At 51.3% G+C, this 17,799-nt stretch overlaps 8 protein-coding genes across 8 annotated transcripts; 3 read left to right on the top strand and 5 right to left on the bottom strand.

Moving 5' to 3' along the window:
• Positions 1 to 1,846: 1,846 nt before the first annotated feature.
• Positions 1,847 to 3,739, top strand: BJX67DRAFT_387810 (alkyl/aryl-sulfatase; the record flags this gene model as incomplete). Its single annotated transcript, XM_071034288.1, has 1 exon — positions 1,847 to 3,739. The coding sequence occupies one exon, from the start codon at positions 1,847 to 1,849 to the stop codon at positions 3,737 to 3,739; it is 1,893 nt and encodes a 630-aa protein (XP_070886560.1).
• A 195-nt stretch (positions 3,740 to 3,934) lies between these two features.
• On the bottom strand, positions 3,935 to 4,722 carry BJX67DRAFT_352626 (uncharacterized protein). The gene has a single exon (XM_071029049.1). It carries the CDS (start codon positions 4,571 to 4,573, stop codon positions 4,040 to 4,042), a length of 534 nt encoding a protein of 177 aa, XP_070886559.1. The 5' UTR covers positions 4,574 to 4,722; the 3' UTR covers positions 3,935 to 4,039.
• Positions 4,723 to 5,448: 726 nt separating this feature from the next.
• BJX67DRAFT_380929 (phosphotransferase enzyme family-domain-containing protein) lies at positions 5,449 to 6,662 on the bottom strand (the record flags this gene model as incomplete). Its single annotated transcript, XM_071032912.1, has 2 exons — positions 5,449 to 5,994; positions 6,054 to 6,662. 2 exons carry the CDS (start codon positions 6,660 to 6,662, stop codon positions 5,449 to 5,451), a joined length of 1,155 nt encoding a protein of 384 aa, XP_070886558.1.
• Positions 6,663 to 6,882: 220 nt separating this feature from the next.
• BJX67DRAFT_80071 (uncharacterized protein) lies at positions 6,883 to 7,846 on the top strand. Its single transcript, XM_071035467.1, has one exon. The coding sequence runs from the start codon at positions 7,104 to 7,106 to the stop codon at positions 7,635 to 7,637; it is 534 nt and encodes a 177-aa protein (XP_070886557.1). The 5' UTR covers positions 6,883 to 7,103; the 3' UTR covers positions 7,638 to 7,846.
• BJX67DRAFT_80057 (uncharacterized protein) lies at positions 7,799 to 8,976 on the bottom strand. The gene is made up of 2 exons (XM_071035466.1): positions 8,553 to 8,976; positions 7,799 to 8,479 (listed from the first exon to the last, which is right to left on the bottom strand). The coding sequence occupies exons 1-2, from the start codon at positions 8,798 to 8,800 to the stop codon at positions 7,960 to 7,962; spliced, it is 768 nt and encodes a 255-aa protein (XP_070886556.1). The 5' UTR covers positions 8,801 to 8,976; the 3' UTR covers positions 7,799 to 7,959.
• Positions 8,977 to 9,245: 269 nt separating this feature from the next.
• Positions 9,246 to 10,619, bottom strand: BJX67DRAFT_352622 (class I SAM-dependent methyltransferase). Its single transcript, XM_071029048.1, has one exon. It carries the CDS (start codon positions 10,546 to 10,548, stop codon positions 9,646 to 9,648), a length of 903 nt encoding a protein of 300 aa, XP_070886555.1. The 5' UTR covers positions 10,549 to 10,619; the 3' UTR covers positions 9,246 to 9,645.
• A 3,291-nt stretch (positions 10,620 to 13,910) lies between these two features.
• On the bottom strand, positions 13,911 to 14,756 carry BJX67DRAFT_380926 (class I SAM-dependent methyltransferase; the record flags this gene model as incomplete). The annotated part of the gene is made up of 1 exon (XM_071032911.1): positions 13,911 to 14,756. The coding sequence occupies one exon, from the start codon at positions 14,754 to 14,756 to the stop codon at positions 13,911 to 13,913; it is 846 nt and encodes a 281-aa protein (XP_070886554.1).
• A 694-nt stretch (positions 14,757 to 15,450) lies between these two features.
• On the top strand, positions 15,451 to 17,644 carry BJX67DRAFT_387809 (uncharacterized protein; the record flags this gene model as incomplete). The annotated part of the gene is made up of 3 exons (XM_071034287.1): positions 15,451 to 15,469; positions 15,553 to 16,194; positions 16,254 to 17,644. The coding sequence occupies 3 exons, from the start codon at positions 15,451 to 15,453 to the stop codon at positions 17,642 to 17,644; spliced, it is 2,052 nt and encodes a 683-aa protein (XP_070886553.1).
• Positions 17,645 to 17,799: the final 155 nt, after the last annotated feature.

Here is a 17,799-nt window from a genome sequence, read left to right as displayed (position 1 = left end):
ATAAAACCAACAGGGTTACCATCAGTAGGACACCACTGGCAATCCGGCAATTGAAAAGCTGCTATTTCAGAAGGCTCGACAAAGTTCACCTCCTATCTCTGGGAACTTTATCTGCTCATGGTCCTTAGGAGAATTGTCTTGAAGCGCGTTAATACCACCCAAAAAACGGTTTTAATGGAAGCCTATTAGATTATTTTAAAAGCCCTGGGTAGGGCTAGGAGCAGCAGTATCTCCAAGGCAGCAAAATAATTAGTTGACTGGAATCTCAGGGTTATCCCTGCAAGTTAGGGTGTATTCCATGATTATATCCATCCATGATTACCAAGCATGGGTTCTATTATATGTCAAAGCCGGAGGCAATGATGGCCCCCAGGCGTTGCATGAGCTGAGAACAAGGTACAACCGCTTCTGTTGGGATGCACTCGGCCAGCGAAGAATCAGTGGAGCCTTACACCCAAGCGCCTAAAAGGGTAGCATTGCACTAGCGATGACGTCTGCAATTCCCAGTCGCTTTTGAAGCAGCCGTCGCGGCTACCCCTGTTTCCCCCGCCCTTCAGCGGCTTCGAGGAGGGGTCACCACCCCCGCAGAATGTTGTATGCAAGTGATGGGCTCGATGTGGACAAAACTCGGTCGTAGCGTGATTGGTCAAAGCATGGTCGTCCAAGGAACCCCAACTGCGGCTCTCTTTGGCTCCACTTCAATAGCTTGATCTTCCTGCAAGCCACCTTGAGCTGTGAATTCCATGTCGAATGGTCTCGGCACTAAGCGGTTCGCTTGCAGGAATGACGTGCCGATGTGCAGGTGGGAAAAGTCTACATTCTATGAAGTTTGCGGGGAACCATTATCATTAAATATTAAGAGTACGATTTGAATCGATCAAGCTAAGGCTACAGGCCAATTCAATTGGATTGCTATATTACGACCTTGCCCAATTTGGGTGGGAGGTGGCTGTTCGTTCCTTCCAGAAACTCTCTCATATGAACTTTTCAGCTAGCCTGGTAGTCTGGGGTGCAATGTACTTGTGCATCTGAGCGCCATCCTTGAACCGATGATGGTGGGGATATTGTCGACGTCATACTTTTGGCCGGGGTCTGCGTTCTGATCTACCCTTCTCCAGGCCTTATAGATCCCGTGATGTGAGACGAGGAATGGCGAGGCTGCCTTCCCGCAGAACGTGGTGTTTCATTTCTTCGCTTATAATGCTGTAGACAGGGGAAAAGACAATAATGGTCGAATTGGTGTCCTTTTGGTGCGCGAATATGACCTCTGTGCCTTCAAGGTCGGCTCAATCGGCAAGACAAGAGTTATGGTTGATGGAATACCCTTTTCTTTCACAAAGCCCCCTGGTGTAACACAAAGGGAAGCGAAGTCCGACTCACCAGCTGTCCCCAATGGCATGAACTCGTGGTTTGCAGCCGATGTGATAGGACATCGATCCTGCATTAATCAGAATTGGTTCGACAAGATGACGCAGCGGGCGATATTAACGACCCCAGGTGGTCTTTTCAACGAGGCTCACGGACCCTTATCGGTCACATAATTTCCTAGATATGGAGATAATCTATACGTGAATATGACGAAAGGCATCTGCAGGCTCTGGGGGGAGGTCTCAATCGGCGCTTTGGCCCACTCACTGGGTTACATCTGTCTATATACTACCCCACTACTATTGCAGAAGTCATTGGAGGATGAGGTACAACGTCAGCCATGATGGCGTGGAAAAGTTGTGCTGCATCCGGATACGCATAAAAAGGGACCATGGAACCACAACATCACCCGCTCGAATCTGAGACCCCACCAAATCCCTCTTTAACAAAGCACAACTTGAACAGAAAAATCCTCAAAATGGCTCAGTCAAAACCCGCAACTCAATTCATCATCGATCAGCAGGCGCAGGTCCGCGAGAGCCTGCCCTTTGATGACAGACGGGATTTTTTGAACGCGGAACGAGGCCTGAGGGGCCGCCCCAATCCAAACGTCGTCAAGAATGACCAGGGCGAGGCCGTATGGGACAACGACTCCTACAAATTCCTGCAGAGCGAGGCCCCAGACACGGCTAATCCGAGTCTGTGGCGCCAGTCGAGATTAGCTCACCTGGATGGGCTGTATCATGTCACCGACAGCATCTATCAAGTGCGCGGGCTCGACCTCTCTAATACGACCTTCATTGAAGGCAAGGAGGGATTAATTATTATTGACCCTCTCACATCGGCTGAGTCTGGTGCCGCGGCGTTTGCACTCTACCAAGACCATCGTGGCAAAGACAGAGCCATCAAAGCGATCATCTACACGCATTCCCATGCCGACCACTTTGGTGGTGTGAGGGGCTTTGTCACGGATGAGGATGTTGCAAACAACAACATCAAGATCCTCGCGCCAGAGGGCTTCCTTGAGCATGCTGTCTCTGAGAATGTCTTCACGGGCACGGCTATGAGCCGGCGCGCGGCGTACATGTACGGCGCTGCCCTCGACCGAAGCCCAACGACTCAGATTGGCGCGGGCCTTGGCCAGACCGTTTCAACGGGGACTGTCACTCTCATCGCGCCGAATGTGGACATCACAACTACCGGCCAGACAATGACTATCGACAATGTCGAGATGGTCTTCCAGATGGCCCCGGACACGGAGGCTCCATCCGAGATGCTTATCTACTTCCCTGGGTTCAAGGCGCTCTGTGCCGCTGAAGATGCCACGCACACCTTCCACAATATTCTAACTCTGCGTGGAGCGGTAGTGCGCGATCCCCATGGCTGGGCGAAGTACTTGACGGAGACGATTGACCTATTTGGTGGCGAAGCAGAGGTAGTCTTTGCCTCCCACCACTGGCCGACCTGGGGTAAGGACAACGTCGTCGAGTTCCTCACCTTCCAGCGTGACCTCTATGCCTATGTACATGATCAAACCCTCCGCCTACTAAATAAGGGGTACAACGGTCCCGAGATCGCCGAGATGATGTCCCTCCCGCCCGCGCTGGACAAAGCCTGGAGCGCCCGTGGCTACTATGGCTCGACCAGTCACAATGTGAAGGCCATCTACCAGCGCTACACCGGGTGGTTTGATGGTAATCCGGCCCATTTATGGGAGCATACTCCCGTAGAAAGGGCCAAGCGCTACGTTAAGCTTGCTGGCGGCGAGAAGGAGATTATTAGCAAAGGTCAGCAGGCGTTTGAGGCCGGTGATTTCCGATGGGCAGCCGAGATCCTCAACCATGCCGTCTTTGCACACCCTCGAAACTCGGATGCGCGGAATCTCCTCGCAGATGTCTACGAGCAGCTTGGGTACGGGGCAGAGAATGGCACCTGGCGAAATTTCTTCATATCCGGAACAACCGAGCTGCGCAACGGTAACTTTGGTACCCCAACACAATCAGCGTCGGCGGATGTGGTTGCTCAGCTCACTCCGGAAATGCTCTTTGACTCCCTTGCTGTGCAGATTAACGGCCCAGATGCCTGGGATAAGAAGCTGGCGATCGACGTCGTTGTCACCGATCTGGGAGTTACATACCGGCTGTGGTTGTCAAATGGTGCCCTCATTTACAGCAAAGCTAAGCAGTCTGAGAGCGCAGACGTGACCCTGACCGGGACTTCTAAGCAGCTTCCTGCGCTGGCGGTATATGGACCCGATCCCGAGGCTCTGGAGGAAGCGGGTATCAAAATTGATGGTGATAGTACTGCACTCAACTCTCTTTCGTCCCTGCTTGATCCGGGAGATCCCAACTTCAACATCGTTATTCCATAAGTATATTTAATGCAAACAGGTAGTGGACCTGTGAATAACGGAGTTCTTGGATGTCCTTTAGTCTTGGAAAAGTAAAGGTAAAGAAGAAAATCCTTCACATAGGCATAGTCAAAATTTGTGATAGGCAGCATATCATTGCTTCTTAAAGCTGAAATTTCCTTGTATTAATTGACTCAATCTATTAGCTAATACTAAGTTAAGCATCTATGTAGAATGATAAAGTAGGCCATCCCGCTCAAGTCAGTACATCTAATAAGTGAATCTCCAGGACAAGCTGGCAGCCAAGTTGCAATATGGCGGTTACCGCCGCTTTCTCGTAGGAGTAAATGACTTCTTCTTCAGTCCTCTCCAGCTCTCCCCATTGAGATTAAGCCCCTTCTTTTCTACTAACTTCGCAAAGTCATTGTCTTTGACAAGCAACTTCAGGTCGATTTTGAGTATCTCGCCGAGAATTGGCGCAACGTCGTGAGCAGCACAGACCCGAAAATCTCCACTGTCCACACGTTTCTTGTTGCGTTTCTCTAGCCGTTCTCTTAACCTTTCCTCCACCAGAGCCTCGAGTGGACGTTCCTTCCCGTCCGGCTTAATATTCTTGATAACACTTGCCTCTTCGGGAGTGAAGTATGGCGGGCCGATATAGGATAGATCAATGACTTTGTCAAGTCGTTTAGCTGATGCAGGATTGGTGAATGTTTCGAGATCGTGGAGGAGAACATGGATTCGATACCATAGAGTCGTAGAAATGGATCCGTCTTGCAAGTCAGACACAGTTCGACGCTGCGACGGGTCAACGGCGGGAGTATCGGCCGCCGTATCACGGTGTTCACTATCCATGACTGAAAAATCGTGGATACAAAAGTGAAGACCTTTTCTGAGAATGCCGTGTGATTTGGGTATTGTCGTGCGTTGAGTAAGGAGTATTGGAGCGTAAGGGATAGGCCGGATGTTTCTCGAAAACGGAAATTGAAGAGGAAAAGTCGATCTTGAACGAGGTAAAACCAAAGATGTGAGTCACGGGTTCTTTTTCCAAGCGAATGGTGGCGCCAGCTGGAAAGTCAAACATACTGTGGCTGATCACCTGTCGGGAAGCCTGACCCTACGGGTAGATACTGCAGGTGGTCTGGTTGGCATGACGTAGCAATAGCTTGTGCGATGTATGTTGCAATATCGAAAACGATAAGCAGCGGTCAACTGAGTGTCGGCCTCAGCAACAGAGTGACTAGTCAATTGAGATGAAGTACTAGTGCAAAACCAATAAAAACAATATTCTAAAGTTAAAAGATCACGGATGTCTATCTGTCCACCTTCGTCATATTTGCAGACGCGCATGTTTATTGACCTAGATAAAGTTCTGTAGATGTGGTATCAGCGCGTCTGGCTACACAAACCAGATCTGTATTGTCAGGTAAGATCAACAATAATCAATCCGAAAACTGCTACACTGTCATGCACATGGTCATAGCAAGGGGCTTAAGGCAAGGGAATGATGCATAAACAGGCGTAGTACACATCTATCTCAATCGGAGAACATTGTCATCAACACTTCATTTAGCGTTCTACATGGGTCGACTGGTACGTATAACAGATCAGATATAACAAGATATGATGCCTATCTAAACTATTGGATCAAAATTACCCACCCCCCAAAACGTCCAACAATCTCGGGAATCCGCCTCGTTCAACCGCATCAACCCACTGCGTAATCTTCTTCAGATAGAACCCATCCCCACATAGAATGCAAAATCCTGCTTCAATGCACTGTCCTCGGCCTGGTTCTCCCAGCCTGGGTGAAACTGGCGCATAGATGCATTGTATAATCGTCTCAGCTGTGTGGTCTCATACTCCATCATGTAGATCCAGAATAGCTCGTTTTTGCCCTCATCGTCCAGAGAATCATCGACTTCACGATCCATATGATCTGATTCTGTGTCACTCTCATCAGCATAGTCCTCACGCTGCGGCTCTTTCTCGCGAGTGGAATCGTCCAGGAATTTAGGCGGTTGTGTAGCCATCCACAAGGGCATGGCTGAGACGCACTCCCAGTCAATCACAGCAGTAATTTCGCCTTCTTCATTGACCAGTATGTTGCTCAAAGAAAGGTCCAGATGCCATATTACCGAGCGTTCCGGAGGATTCTGGATCGAAGGGAAGATTTTGGGAAGGAGGGAAACCAGTCTACGAGCGAGTTTCAAGGTAAAATCGGCATATTTCTTGTCATCAGAGTCCTCAGCCTCCTCTTTGGCAGCAGCGTGGTCCTTGAGGACGATCTCGAGGTCAGCGGAGAGCCAGTCGTGGCTCGAACGGAACGGTCCACGCGGTACATCCAGATCAAATGGCTACTTGAGAAGAAAGTACCCGCGACCAACTGACCAGGGCGCGGCTTCTGGTCGTCATCCTCTTTTCCGTTCCCGCTGGCCACCAAGGTGCCGAGCCCGGTGAAGCTATGACTGAATATCTGAGCTTGGAATTCGGCGACACGTTGCACAAGCGCCGCCTTTTGGAACGCGGTCAGTGTCCGCCACTTTTTATACAGCGATATGCCGGGCATTCGCTCCACCAGGATCCATTCGAATCCAATTTTATTCTCGTTAGAGTCATCAAAGGCGATGATTTCCGGCACGGTGATGTCTGCCTCCCGGCGAAGAAAGCGTAGCGTGGTAACTTCGCTCCTGGTTTTGCTGTGTGGGTGAACTGGAAGCGACACTCTCATAAGAAAATCACGATGGCTTGTGCGAGCAAGATAGAGCTTGTTAAAAGCCCCTTCGGCGAAGAACGAAACATCGCAAGACTTTGAATCGTATGTCTGGAGCTTGTAACGACACATGTTCGTGATGGCCTCGAGGACCGGCTCTCGACTCCATACCGGGACAATTTCAAGTCCGCTTTCATCCCAGTCAAGTCCACTTCGTGGTACGGGGGCCATTTTGCGACCTTGTAGATGAGAGAGGCGATGAAGGGGTGTCGTGGAAAAGCAGGCCGTGTGACAACAGTGGAAGGGAATGCCGCCACATGATATGTTGGATTGCTCTCGAGAGCATATTTAGGACCCTGCTTGCGGTATATAATATTCCCGTCATTGCGAAATTACACTCTCATCGGAAGGTGCCGCTTTTCTTTCCTTTTGGGATTCATCCATTATGCCGAATCCCCAACCTCAGAGTCACAGGCGTAACACAACTCGGATCGTTCCGTCTCATCAGCATCATGATCCAAATTGAGCCACTTTATCGACCCGTAAACAATTGTTGGTGCCAGATTCATTCATCACCTGACTATATACGATCGTGCACTTCAGCTGCAGGAGGATTCCGTTGAGACGGCGAACTCTAGCCTGGGAGCCGCCCACGAAACGACCCTCAAGTGCATGACTAACCTTGCGGGGACATACAAGGCGCGGGGGGGCGACGCGTGGCGGGCCGCGGCCGTCCTTGAACAGGCATACCAGGCGTCTCGGCGACCTGAGCTGGAAGATAACCCGCTTACCATTGCGCTCATGCATAGCCTTGTCGTGGCGTATACAAGGGTTGACCGGCTGCGGGACGGGAAGCCGCTGCTGGTGGCCTGCCATGAGTGGAACCAGCAACGACATGGACCGAACCATCCGAGAACGAGGGCATCGAGCGATAACTTGACGTGGCTGCTGGAGAAGCTGGGGGATATCGTCAAGGCGCCCGTCTTAGCACCTGAGATTGCAATTCACTTCATTGAAATTCATTGTGTCGTGGCCTCCAAAGCCTGCAATCCCTTGCTCTCGCTTACAGAAACAGTCGAGACACGTCTGGGTAGATTTTGTGTCCAAAGACGGGGAATAATAAATACCTGCATATGCTCGTGCTACCAGATATATAAATCGTGGGTGGGAGCTCGAAACCGCAGGATTCAATTCCCGAAGCGCTAACCCTGCGAGTGTGTCCCAATAAATTATTGCACTCAGGTTCATATTACAAATATCCAAGCAAAAAAACTTACAAGATTTGTTCTCGCATGAATCTTCCCAGACCTTCGGCGTGAGTATACACTGCACGTGACTGGAACATTAATCCGGAATGCCATTTTTGGAAAAGCCGCTCGCAGCACATGCCCTGCTCGCTGTTTGTCATTTGCGGAGGCCTCTTCTCCCAATGAATGTTCTCGCTGGCAGAATTTCAGAAGATTATTTCCATTATCTAGATAGAACGGAAGAATAACTCGCTACTGGTGTATCACAAACCAATTTCATGTCATTGATGAGGCGACGCCGGCAACTCCTGCGGCGGCTTTGACGGATATACACCGCTGCCGTCAATCTCATACTGTCCCTTTTTGGGTCGCAGCTCACTAGCGAGCTCGACGGGACCCAATGTAGCGGCGGGATTCTGTCGCTGGCGACGCCGTCTGAGTATAAATGCTGCCCCTCCGAGTATGATTGCGACCGCGGCCACCACACCGACGACAATGCCGGCTATGGCGCCGCCGGATAGGGACGAGGAATCGGAGTCGGGGTTGGAGTTGGAGTTTGGCTGGGGTGTCGCGGTTGCCGGTGTTGTGGTGGCTGTAGATGTCGGAGTGGGAGTCGGCGTGGACGTCGGGGGAGGAGAAATCAGCGACTGCGGATCGAACGCGAAGGTGCTTGCGGAAGGAGACTCCGACGTCAGGGAGGTGTAAGTGTCGTCGAGCACATCGTTGGTGATGTTCCCTAGAGGGCTGCGCTCGCGGTTCCAGCAGATATTCACCTGGCCTTCTGCGCCGGTACACTCCTCTCTACTCATGTCGAATGTTAGAATACACATATACCACACGTTCAGCGCCGAGGGGGGAACGGCTGCAGACGAACGTGTCATAATGGCAGCACCATGTCTGATCGCCACTGCCGCAGGTCGTCGTGCTGCCGTCGTCCGCACACCGCGACGTGATCGACCAACACACGTTCCCGATCCCGTCGTTGAAGTCGCAGCAGTATACCTTCCCCGTTGCTGGCTCGCGGGCGCACGCGTTGGGGGGCTCGCATTGCATCCCTCCGAAGGCCGGGCAAGTGAAGTTGGTCAGTTCGGAGGTGAAGTAGTAGTCGCTGTAGTGCGTCATACTGCTTTTGGAAGGAGTACGGAGGTTGTGAGAGGGGAGTCAAGTCAGGAAGGAATCGTGCGTAGATTCAGGTGTGTCGCTGGGTGGAACGGTTTATGTTGGCTTCGAATCTTTGTCTCTGTGTCGCGACGCAAGGGGTTTTAGGAGGCCGTTGGTGGTGGGTCACGTGCTCCGAGCCGCCGACTGATTCGTCCTCTCCCTCGGCAATTTATTCCTGCGCACCAGCGGCGAGCTGAGCTGAAAGCGACTCGTCCTCCGAGACGTCGCATGGGCTTGACAGACTGTGGTGTTGATTGGATATTTCTTGGCAAAATATTTGGGCTTCTTATTGGTGAGATTGAAATTGGTCTCAGATGAGGGACTTTGTGATTGGTCAATGTAAACTCACTTCCATGCTTCTGCAACCTTGGAACCTATCACATCAACCTGTGAAACAAAGCCCCACCCCACTTCGGCCCGACCCCCTTCCCCGGACGAACCAGGTGCTCATCACTCGTGCGGCTGAGCCACACGCCAAGTTAGCCGTTTCTTGGCTTGCGTGGGGTTGGGTGAGCGGTTCGATCCTTTGGACAGTGATTTGCTCCAACCTGCGTTCTTCAGCCCAGTCTCCAATTCCCGCCAGCGTGTGCGCTGCCGACCGAGCGCCGACGATTTGTCTTGATGACCACGCATTGCGTCGAAGTGTGGACGAACACAGAGCAACGCGTCCATCCACAACTACTCGCCGAATTTGCGAACTGGTCAAAATGGCGCCCTATCGTGCATATTTGGGCCCTCCAAGAGATTAGTTGGTTCTCAAGGCTCCAATGTGCACATGGTCTTTTGCGTCCCTGCAGCCGAATTGATCAGCGATCTTTTGCTGTCTCCATCGCTGCTCCTGGTTTTGTAGCTGAAATAGCCAGGTAGCGCCAGTGCTTGCGGCCCCGATATGATTCAACTCCTGCAACAGTGTTGATGAAATAATGCTCCAAGCCGAGGAACGTGGCAACGAGGAAAGGAATGTAAGCAATCAGGTAAAACAATCGCGTCATTGGCTTTATATTTTCCGAATAATCCCGAACAACCACGTTCGTGAACCCTGCATCTTCAAGCATCCGTTGAAACACACCCGGTCGTGATAAACTATTTGTCGGCATTGCAGCAATCTCGTTTATCTTGCGCATGGAATGTGCCAATACTCCCGTGGATCCATCGCTAAACTCATGGTCGTATTCAAACAATGACACATGACCCCCAGGACGTAAAGCATTAAAAAATCCTGCTAGAACCACCTCAGGGTCTGTGGCGTGAACAAATGTTTCCATGGTATATATGCCGTCGAATGTTTGAGACCCTAAGGGTTCCAAGTGGTGATAATCCATTTTGCGCACTGCAACTTGACTTTCGGTAAGACCTGACCGAGCGATATTTCGTTTTGCTTTGACCAAGTGATGCTCGACGACATCAATGCCATGGATTTTGAATCCGTGGTTCTTTGCTAGATGAATAGCAACGTGGCCTACGCCACACCCGGCATCAAGGACGCAGGAGCCCGGCGAAAGATCCAGGGACGCTGCTAACTTGTCTTCCATCCCGCGGAGAGACTTGCTAAGAGGGAATGGCCACCAGGTGTCATTTTCGTAGAAGCCAAAATGCCGGGTGCCACCTAAAAGTAGCCGGTAGCCGATCCTGGACTCAAGGGAGCGATAATATGTCTGCAGTTGGGGATTGTCGTTGATCAACGGTTCTCGTTCGGATTCTCGTGACATGGCTTCGGTGAACAAAGGTGGAGGGCAGATAGGTCTTCCAATACACTGGGCTGTGACAAAATGGACAGGTTTTCGGCGATGTGTTAAATCAGATAGACTGATCTCAATGCGCTAATAATAACTAACCACGTGATGCCGCCTCGGCCTCGGCCCCCTTTTTCTCTGCCTCACAGCGGCCGCGCTTGACTGAAAGAAGCGCTATCACATCTCATCACACGCAGGTGGCGAGGACAGCTATGATTGGACAAAATATAAGCGCCGGTGCATCTCCCGTCGGTTCAGACATCAACCTTGGACGCGTACCTCGTCAGCTCAAAATTCCACCTGCATCACGAAGAAGTTACCTCTCCGATGATACGGACAAACTTATTGTGTCATAAGTCGATACATAATGAAGATAGATAGTTTCAATCCGTGACGCGAGGAATGGAGTCAAAATGTCGTGAGAGATGCTGCTGATTGTGTCCACAATTTTGCCATGGCACGAACCAACCAAGTGGTTGCAATCGCCGCCCATAATGAGGGCCAGCCGACTTGTCGCTAATATTCCATGCAGCGATGATATTGGTTGATGGTCACAGGGCAGGGTGAGCGGGCCGATACCTTTAGACAATGATTTGCTCCGCCTGCAATCTTCGGGCTCATCTCCAATACCCTCCGGCGTGTGCGCTGCCCCCTTGGGCGAGGATGTTTCGTCTCGCAAACTATTGAGAATTGCTCCCCAAACAGCCGGGGCTGGGGTCACGGACGTCTATTCCATTTCCGTAACAGAAAGGGTTTGACAGCTTGAGCGGGGGCGGAAGAGAATATTATAGGAACGCCTTTGGATCTTGGTAAGAGTGTATTATTGTGCTCTCATAAGCAACAAGAGCATGGGCAATATCATAGGGCAATAATGTGTAAGTAGCCACGTTTGCGGCCCTAAGTCAGATCGGAGCTCTCCTCTTCTATCTCCTGTTCGTCCTTGTCTTCCCCCTTTGCTGCTCCGCGACCTGCCCAGCTACAAATTCCACCAACAGCATCGAACTCCGTCATTAGCCTTTCTACCCTGCAACGGATTGCCGGCATCCGACCTGTGCACCGCTGCCTGGAGCATGTCCTTCCTGATATCTTCCTTTCCGAATTGGAATAAGTGCCACACTATTTTTCCCTTCCAATTGTGAGGCCGATTGCAGTCGTGGAGAAGCTTGTCTCAATCCTTTATATCTTCGTTGATGACCTGTGCTACGAGCTGAGCAGTATACTCTAGCAAAGCCCACTGAACAGATTGGGGTCTCAAAAGTATAAGAGATCGAGATCAGAATGGAGATATCTGACGAAAGCAGGTAAAGAGGAAGAATGTATATTTTCTCCAGAGACCACTTGTTGTAGGTAGTAATCTTAGTTAAAGATACATCCAAAAAATGGAACTTACTTCCTCCCTTCCCTGACCGAAAAATGCTGTTCCCCCACCGACCACGCTAACACCACCGAATGGAGTTGGAGTATTGAGTTGTGAACTTCTCTGTTGTGCTCTCGCTGACCCAAACAAGGAACAGATTTGGGTCGTCTGGTAGTTCTGCGATACCTTCGTCTTCAGAATTGTCAAACACTGGTAACGGGAGACCCGTTAATGATGCATTGAAGCGTCGTTGGGAAATAACCTTGGGTTGACTTTTTGCGAATCGCTCGGGGAGCAGCGCATTCAACTAATGCACGAACAGCGGTTTGAACAGCCGCCCTCGTAACCGGAGTTTATCTCCCCAGCGAAAGGGCCTCCGCTGCTTCGAAAGGAAGCAGCCCAGAAGTCGTGGGCTCGCATCGTTTCGAACAAATTTTGGGCTTCGTCTGTCCGCTCCCATGTTTCTCAAGTCTATCGGCGAGCCAGACCCAGCCGAAAAGCTGGCCTGGCTGTCGTCCGAGGACTTGCGACTATACACCATAGTCAAAAAAATAGAGCCAAGAAAGGAAAAAAATAGTTCGTCCAAAAAGAAGAGTACAAAGAAATCGGTGAGGAAAGCCGAAAACGGACGAGCTTGGTGAGTGAGAAGTTCAGATGGCCATAAGTTAATGGTATTTCCCAGGGTAGAAGGAACTTTGGCCACCTGCAGGGCTGGCACCTGTGAAACGCTTCAATACTCTAAGCCTGTCGGGCAGTATTTGCCGGTGGGAAGAGGTATTCTCCCGCTAGTCGAGCGAGATGGGTATGACGAGCGCAGAGCCCAAACATTGATATATACGATCGCTAGCCAGAAAATTGTAATCCAGGCTGCTGTTCGTCCCGCGTCTGTCCAGAAGTTCAGAACTGCGAATATCTTTGTCTCGTCTTGGACAAGACTAGTTATGCTGGAGATGCGATATTATGTCGCTGAAGCTTGCCTGACAAGGAGCCTCGCATAGCCGGGGGGCCACCTGATAGGCGATGTCGGCTTCTCATCGGCGTCCGGGCGCGTTTGATCAGCCCAATTTGTCCATCAGAAGGTATTCTTACGCGGCGTATGCAAAAGCATTGAAGGCTGGCACAACATCCAAGGGTCTGTGCATCGTCGGCCATAAAAAGCCCTAACTCAAGGAGTTGCTGGTTTGATGGTTGACGATCAGCATCTGCCACAGATCGCAGATCAGAGCACATACCTGATCCAGGACTCTGCGGACCGTGATCTATGTGGTCACCTCGCTGCTTCCTTGGCCCGCAAGTGGGCTCCATTTTTCCGATGTCGTGGATCGTCTTTCTGCTCAGTCGCCCATCCGCAGTGTCCTCTGGAATGGCAAAGCGTCAGTGGAAGGAGTGTCTATATTGGGTATTTGCCGTTAACATGGCGATGGAACGGTCCAAACTTTCGAGGATCGACCAGCAGATGTGGTGGGTAGTTAGGGGTAAGAGCTCCGCGTTTCGCCCTGAATTGTGCTCGTCAGTACGAGAAGACATTTTGAAAAGATATGAGCTCCTGAGGTGCGAGCTTAGTGTGGCCTTGGTCAGATAATCTTGATAAGACAAGATCTAAGAGTAAAAGAGGATGAAGGTGTTGAAATCCCGACTACGGGTTATCTGGGGGTACTTATACCTTTCCCATGGTCTTGTATTCACCTAAAACGGTAAGGGCAAGAGGCATGGATTCCAATTAACAGTAAGGGGAGGATTAACTGGCCGAGCAATGGGACTGGCCAATCTCGACAATCAGATCGTTAGTTTAACTCTTCACAGGGATCCTTCACCGGTCGACTGAATATTTCTGTCAAACGCCGCGCTACCGAGTTGATGTCTTCGGCGTCCATGGCAGCTCTTTATATCAAGATTGCCACGACGCATATAGTTCCAGCCACCATGTCAGGGTAGGGTTCCGCCAGCGTATATATTGCTAAAATCAAGAGCTTCTAGCCACCTACTTATATATCACCGCAATCAGAGTTTCTATGGGTATCTCAAAATGTCCATCTCTCTGAAACTCTTCGAAACCACGCACCATCTCGTCCAACGCAGCTGTCTGTAACTCATCAGGCAGACTTCGCGTGTAATTGCCGAACGAGCTTGATGTCGCCATTTGCAATACTTCCTCCTTGGTTTGCACCACCAGCGCACGAGATTCAAACCGTATCTTACTTTCCGAAAACCCTGTCTCTCGACTCAACCTCACAAGAGCATCCGATGTAATCCTCTTGGGCGCCCCAATCGCAGGATCGGGATAATAATCCTTATACGGATCCCTGAATAGCACTCGCTTCCTCACCTCGTAGAAATGGTTCGGGTGATCCCCAGATCCACCAGCGACACCTAGACAACCACCGGGCTTTAGTACGCGAAAGACCTCCCGAAGCGTCTTCTGTTGTTGTTCCGTGGTCAACCAGGGCATGACCGAGTTCATGACTGCGATGTCGAAACTCTCGTTTCCGAACCTGGAGAGGTCCTGAGCAAGGCCGTATTCGAATGATAGAGTACCCTCGAGGTCGGGGCTGATTTTCTTGCGCGCGAGATCGATGCGTTTCGTTAGCGGGTCTATCCCGACGACTCGTCCGTGCGGTGCAGCGAGAGAGGCGATGTGTGCTGCGAGTAGGCCAGTTCCGCAGCCAATGTCGAGGATATGGGCTCCTGGAATGACGGGGAGTTCTTGGAGAAGAACGAGGCCTGTCTCGTACTGGGCTTTTCCGCTTGTTGCCTCGTATTGACGGGCAAGCTCGTCGGTGTCGAGGTCGTAGGCGACACTTGCGGGAGTATCCGCGGTTTGCGGCATAGTGGCTATTTTGAGATTCTCAAGAATATTTCATAAAGCACGTTCAAGTGAGATTGGGTAGAAGACAATTTGAGACTGTCTCATGGGCTGAGCTCGGGACAGCAGAGAGCTGGGTATCAGTCTGCACGGGCCAAGATAGCTTTAGCTTCACGGCGGGCAGATTAGCGGTGTCCTGAGAATCGGTAAAACTTACACAGCAGGACCTCCATCCATCCATACTTACGACTACTAGTCCGAGTAGTCGTCACGGACCCACGGTATCCCTCGGTTACTCCGGAATTTGGCTTGCATTGGGTCAGACGCGGCTCGGCCCATGTCGAGTGGAGAGCGGAAGACGGCCCCACGCCTGGTATGGTACGAATACATGTATGGACTGTACAGTACTAGTTCAAACGATGTTGAAATAGCAAACCTGACACATGGGGGGGTATGTATTGTGAGAGACCGCAGCTTCGAGTCCTAGGACCCCAAGGAATATCACATTCCACCAGTTGTGCAATACGATTCAGATGCGCCGGAGAGGAGAGGGCGAACGAGCCTGACCCCCCAAGATAATCTGACGGTTCTCAGGTCTCTTCCGAGTTCGATTTCTTTCTCTCCAGCTCAGTCCTGGCGCGCCTCCTGGCAAACAAGAGTTCCTCACCCAGCAACATGAAAGCCGACGCCTTTTCTCGGACCATTCCACCCCGACGGAATGTTTCAAGACCATCAGGGTGGCTTATTCTAATTAGTGCTCTCGTCCTCCTCTCTTACTACTGCTACGGGCGCACATCCCCGCGAATACTCGTCCCTTCAGGCCCTACGTTTGATTTACGGCAAACACTCGTATCAACCCCGTCTTCTGAACATGCACGCAACTGGAGCGCCTACTATACATCTGAGACACACCTTGCCGGCCAGGGCTGGAAGCAAGCGCAATGGACGCACGCAAAATGGAGGGAGTTCGGTGTGACAAACACGACCATCTCATCCCACGATACCCAGCTCCCATTGCCAACCAACGAGCAGCGCGTCGCTCTGTTACGGGGCGACCAGGTCCTCTACGAAGCAGCTTTGGTAGACACCAACGTCTCTGCTGGCTTTGTACCGGCGTACTTTGGCTTTTCGGCAAATGGCAACATCTCGGGCTCTTACATCTATTGCAACTTCGGGAGCAAGGAGGACTTCGAAGCTCTCGCGCATCGTGGTGTCAAAGTGGAGCGGGCTATCGGCATTATAAAGTTGGGCAATGCGTCTCCGTATGTGCGCGAACAGAACTTGTCTATATTTCGGTCCCTCTCTGTCGCCAATGCTGAAAGAGCTGGGATGATTGGGGTGGTTCTATACACTGATCCCCAGAATGATGGTCCTATGACTGAAGGTAACGGATACAAGCCGTTTCCTGCTGGGATAGCACGACCGTTAGAGGCAATAGAAAGGGGCGGCTTTGGAAATATCGGTGAGCCGAGATGTTTCCTCACCCTTTCGTTAGCCAGTATTCATTCTGATATTGTCTAGCGGATTACAATCGAGGTGAATTACCTACAATTCCCAGTATACCGATCTCCACCGTCGACGCTATCTACCTCTTGAGAATGTTAAATGGTCATGGCCCCCAAGCGAAACAGCTCGGTGATCGCTGGCAGGGAGGTGGTTTAGAATATTACGGGGTCGACTATAATGTCGGCCCATCGCCTCCCGGACTCTCGCTAAACATCGTCAACCACGCAACGCTCCGAGATACCCAGGTCCACAACGTAATCGGCACAATCTCCGGTAAAACACTCGACGAGGTGGTCATTGTCGGCAACCATCGTGACGCCTGGGGGCCCGGCGCAGCAGACCCAGCCAGCGGGTCGGCGGCACTAAACGAGGTCGTCCGCAGCTTCGGTGCAGCACTTCAGCAGGGCTGGCGGCCCGAGCGAACCATTATCTTCGGGAGTTTTGAAGGTGAAGAGTTTGCGCAAATCGGCTCCCTACTCTGGATTACGCAACATTTCGACTGGCTACGGGCCTCCGCCGTCGCATACCTAAACGTCGTTGTCGCGGCATCAGGAACTCATTTCCACGCCAAGGGCAGCCCGCTTCTATACTCCGCAATTCGTTCCACAACCGATGGTATACCTTGGCCTGACCGAAACCAAACTTTCGCTGGGCAGTCGGTGCTAGATATTTGGGGAGGCGAGATCACGCCCGCCGGCAGCGGCGACGCAAACCGCTTCATGTCCATCCCCTGCGTTTCGACGCTTGATTTCGGATTCTCGCCGGCATTGGGAGAGCCTCCCCTTCCGTACCATACCGGGTTTGATAGTTTTGAATGGATGGACACAATCGGCGACCCGGAATGGAGGTTCCATGTCGCCAGTGCGAAGATATGGTCTCTCGTCGCGGCGCACCTGGTTGAGCCCGCGGTGCTAAATATGAGTGTTGCAGATTACGCAGTAGCGTTCCACAAGTGGCTAGGAGAGCTCCCTGACCGGAGCCTGTGGTCGTCGAGGGTTAACCTAACTGTTATGACTGACGCAGTCGAGCGACTGTCTCGTGCGGCCGGCAGGTTTGATGGATTTGCCCGGTCGTCCGCAGAAGAGTATTCGGAGTGTACCAGGAGTTGGTGGAAATTCATTTCCCCAATCAAGTGCAGACGAAGATTTGCAGTAAGGGACATAAATAAAGTGTATATGGAATTTGAACGACAGTTCTACTACGAGCGCGGGCTTGACGGACACAATGACCACCACCACGTTCTGTTTTCGCCGTCTGCCTGGCATAACTCGCCGCCTGCCATGCCTAGTCTTAGCAAGAGCTTAAAGGCAGGCGACTGGAAGAATGCCCAGGTGAGAAATTTCTCGCAACCTTTACTTCACTGCGTAAACGCCGCTAACTGGAGCAGCGATGGAGAGATATCCTGAGCGAGAAAATAAACAACGCGGCTCACTTGTTAGAGGAATACGTGGGGAATCACTCTCATCCCTATGAGCTGGACATGACGGTGTCTCGAACATATCGCGAGTAGCTAGCAGTATTGATTTCAAGTTGTGATTATTTCAACCCAATGCTATACTCT

Source organism: Aspergillus lucknowensis, assembly GCF_044049455.1.
Source record: "Aspergillus lucknowensis strain CBS 449.75 chromosome Unknown BJX67scaffold_18, whole genome shotgun sequence".
Taxonomy (NCBI): Eukaryota; Fungi; Ascomycota; class Eurotiomycetes; order Eurotiales; family Aspergillaceae; genus Aspergillus; species Aspergillus lucknowensis.
This window is presented reverse-complemented; position numbering and strand designations above follow the sequence as displayed.

Bases quoted from the DNA above. Each gene is read 5' to 3' on its own strand.
- BJX67DRAFT_352626 (XM_071029049.1), bottom strand. From the start codon at position 4,573: ATGGATAGTGAACACCGTGATACGGCGGCCGATACTCCCGCCGTTGAC.
- BJX67DRAFT_80071 (XM_071035467.1), top strand. From the start codon at position 7,104: ATGACTAACCTTGCGGGGACATACAAGGCGCGGGGGGGCGACGCGTGG.
- BJX67DRAFT_80057 (XM_071035466.1), bottom strand. From the start codon at position 8,800: ATGACGCACTACAGCGACTACTACTTCACCTCCGAACTGACCAACTTC. The intron at 8,480-8,552 runs GTTCGTCTGCAG...CGACATGAGTAG, and splicing joins TGGTGCTGCCATTATGACAC to AGAGGAGTGTACCGGCGCAG.
- BJX67DRAFT_352622 (XM_071029048.1), bottom strand. From the start codon at position 10,548: ATGTCACGAGAATCCGAACGAGAACCGTTGATCAACGACAATCCCCAA.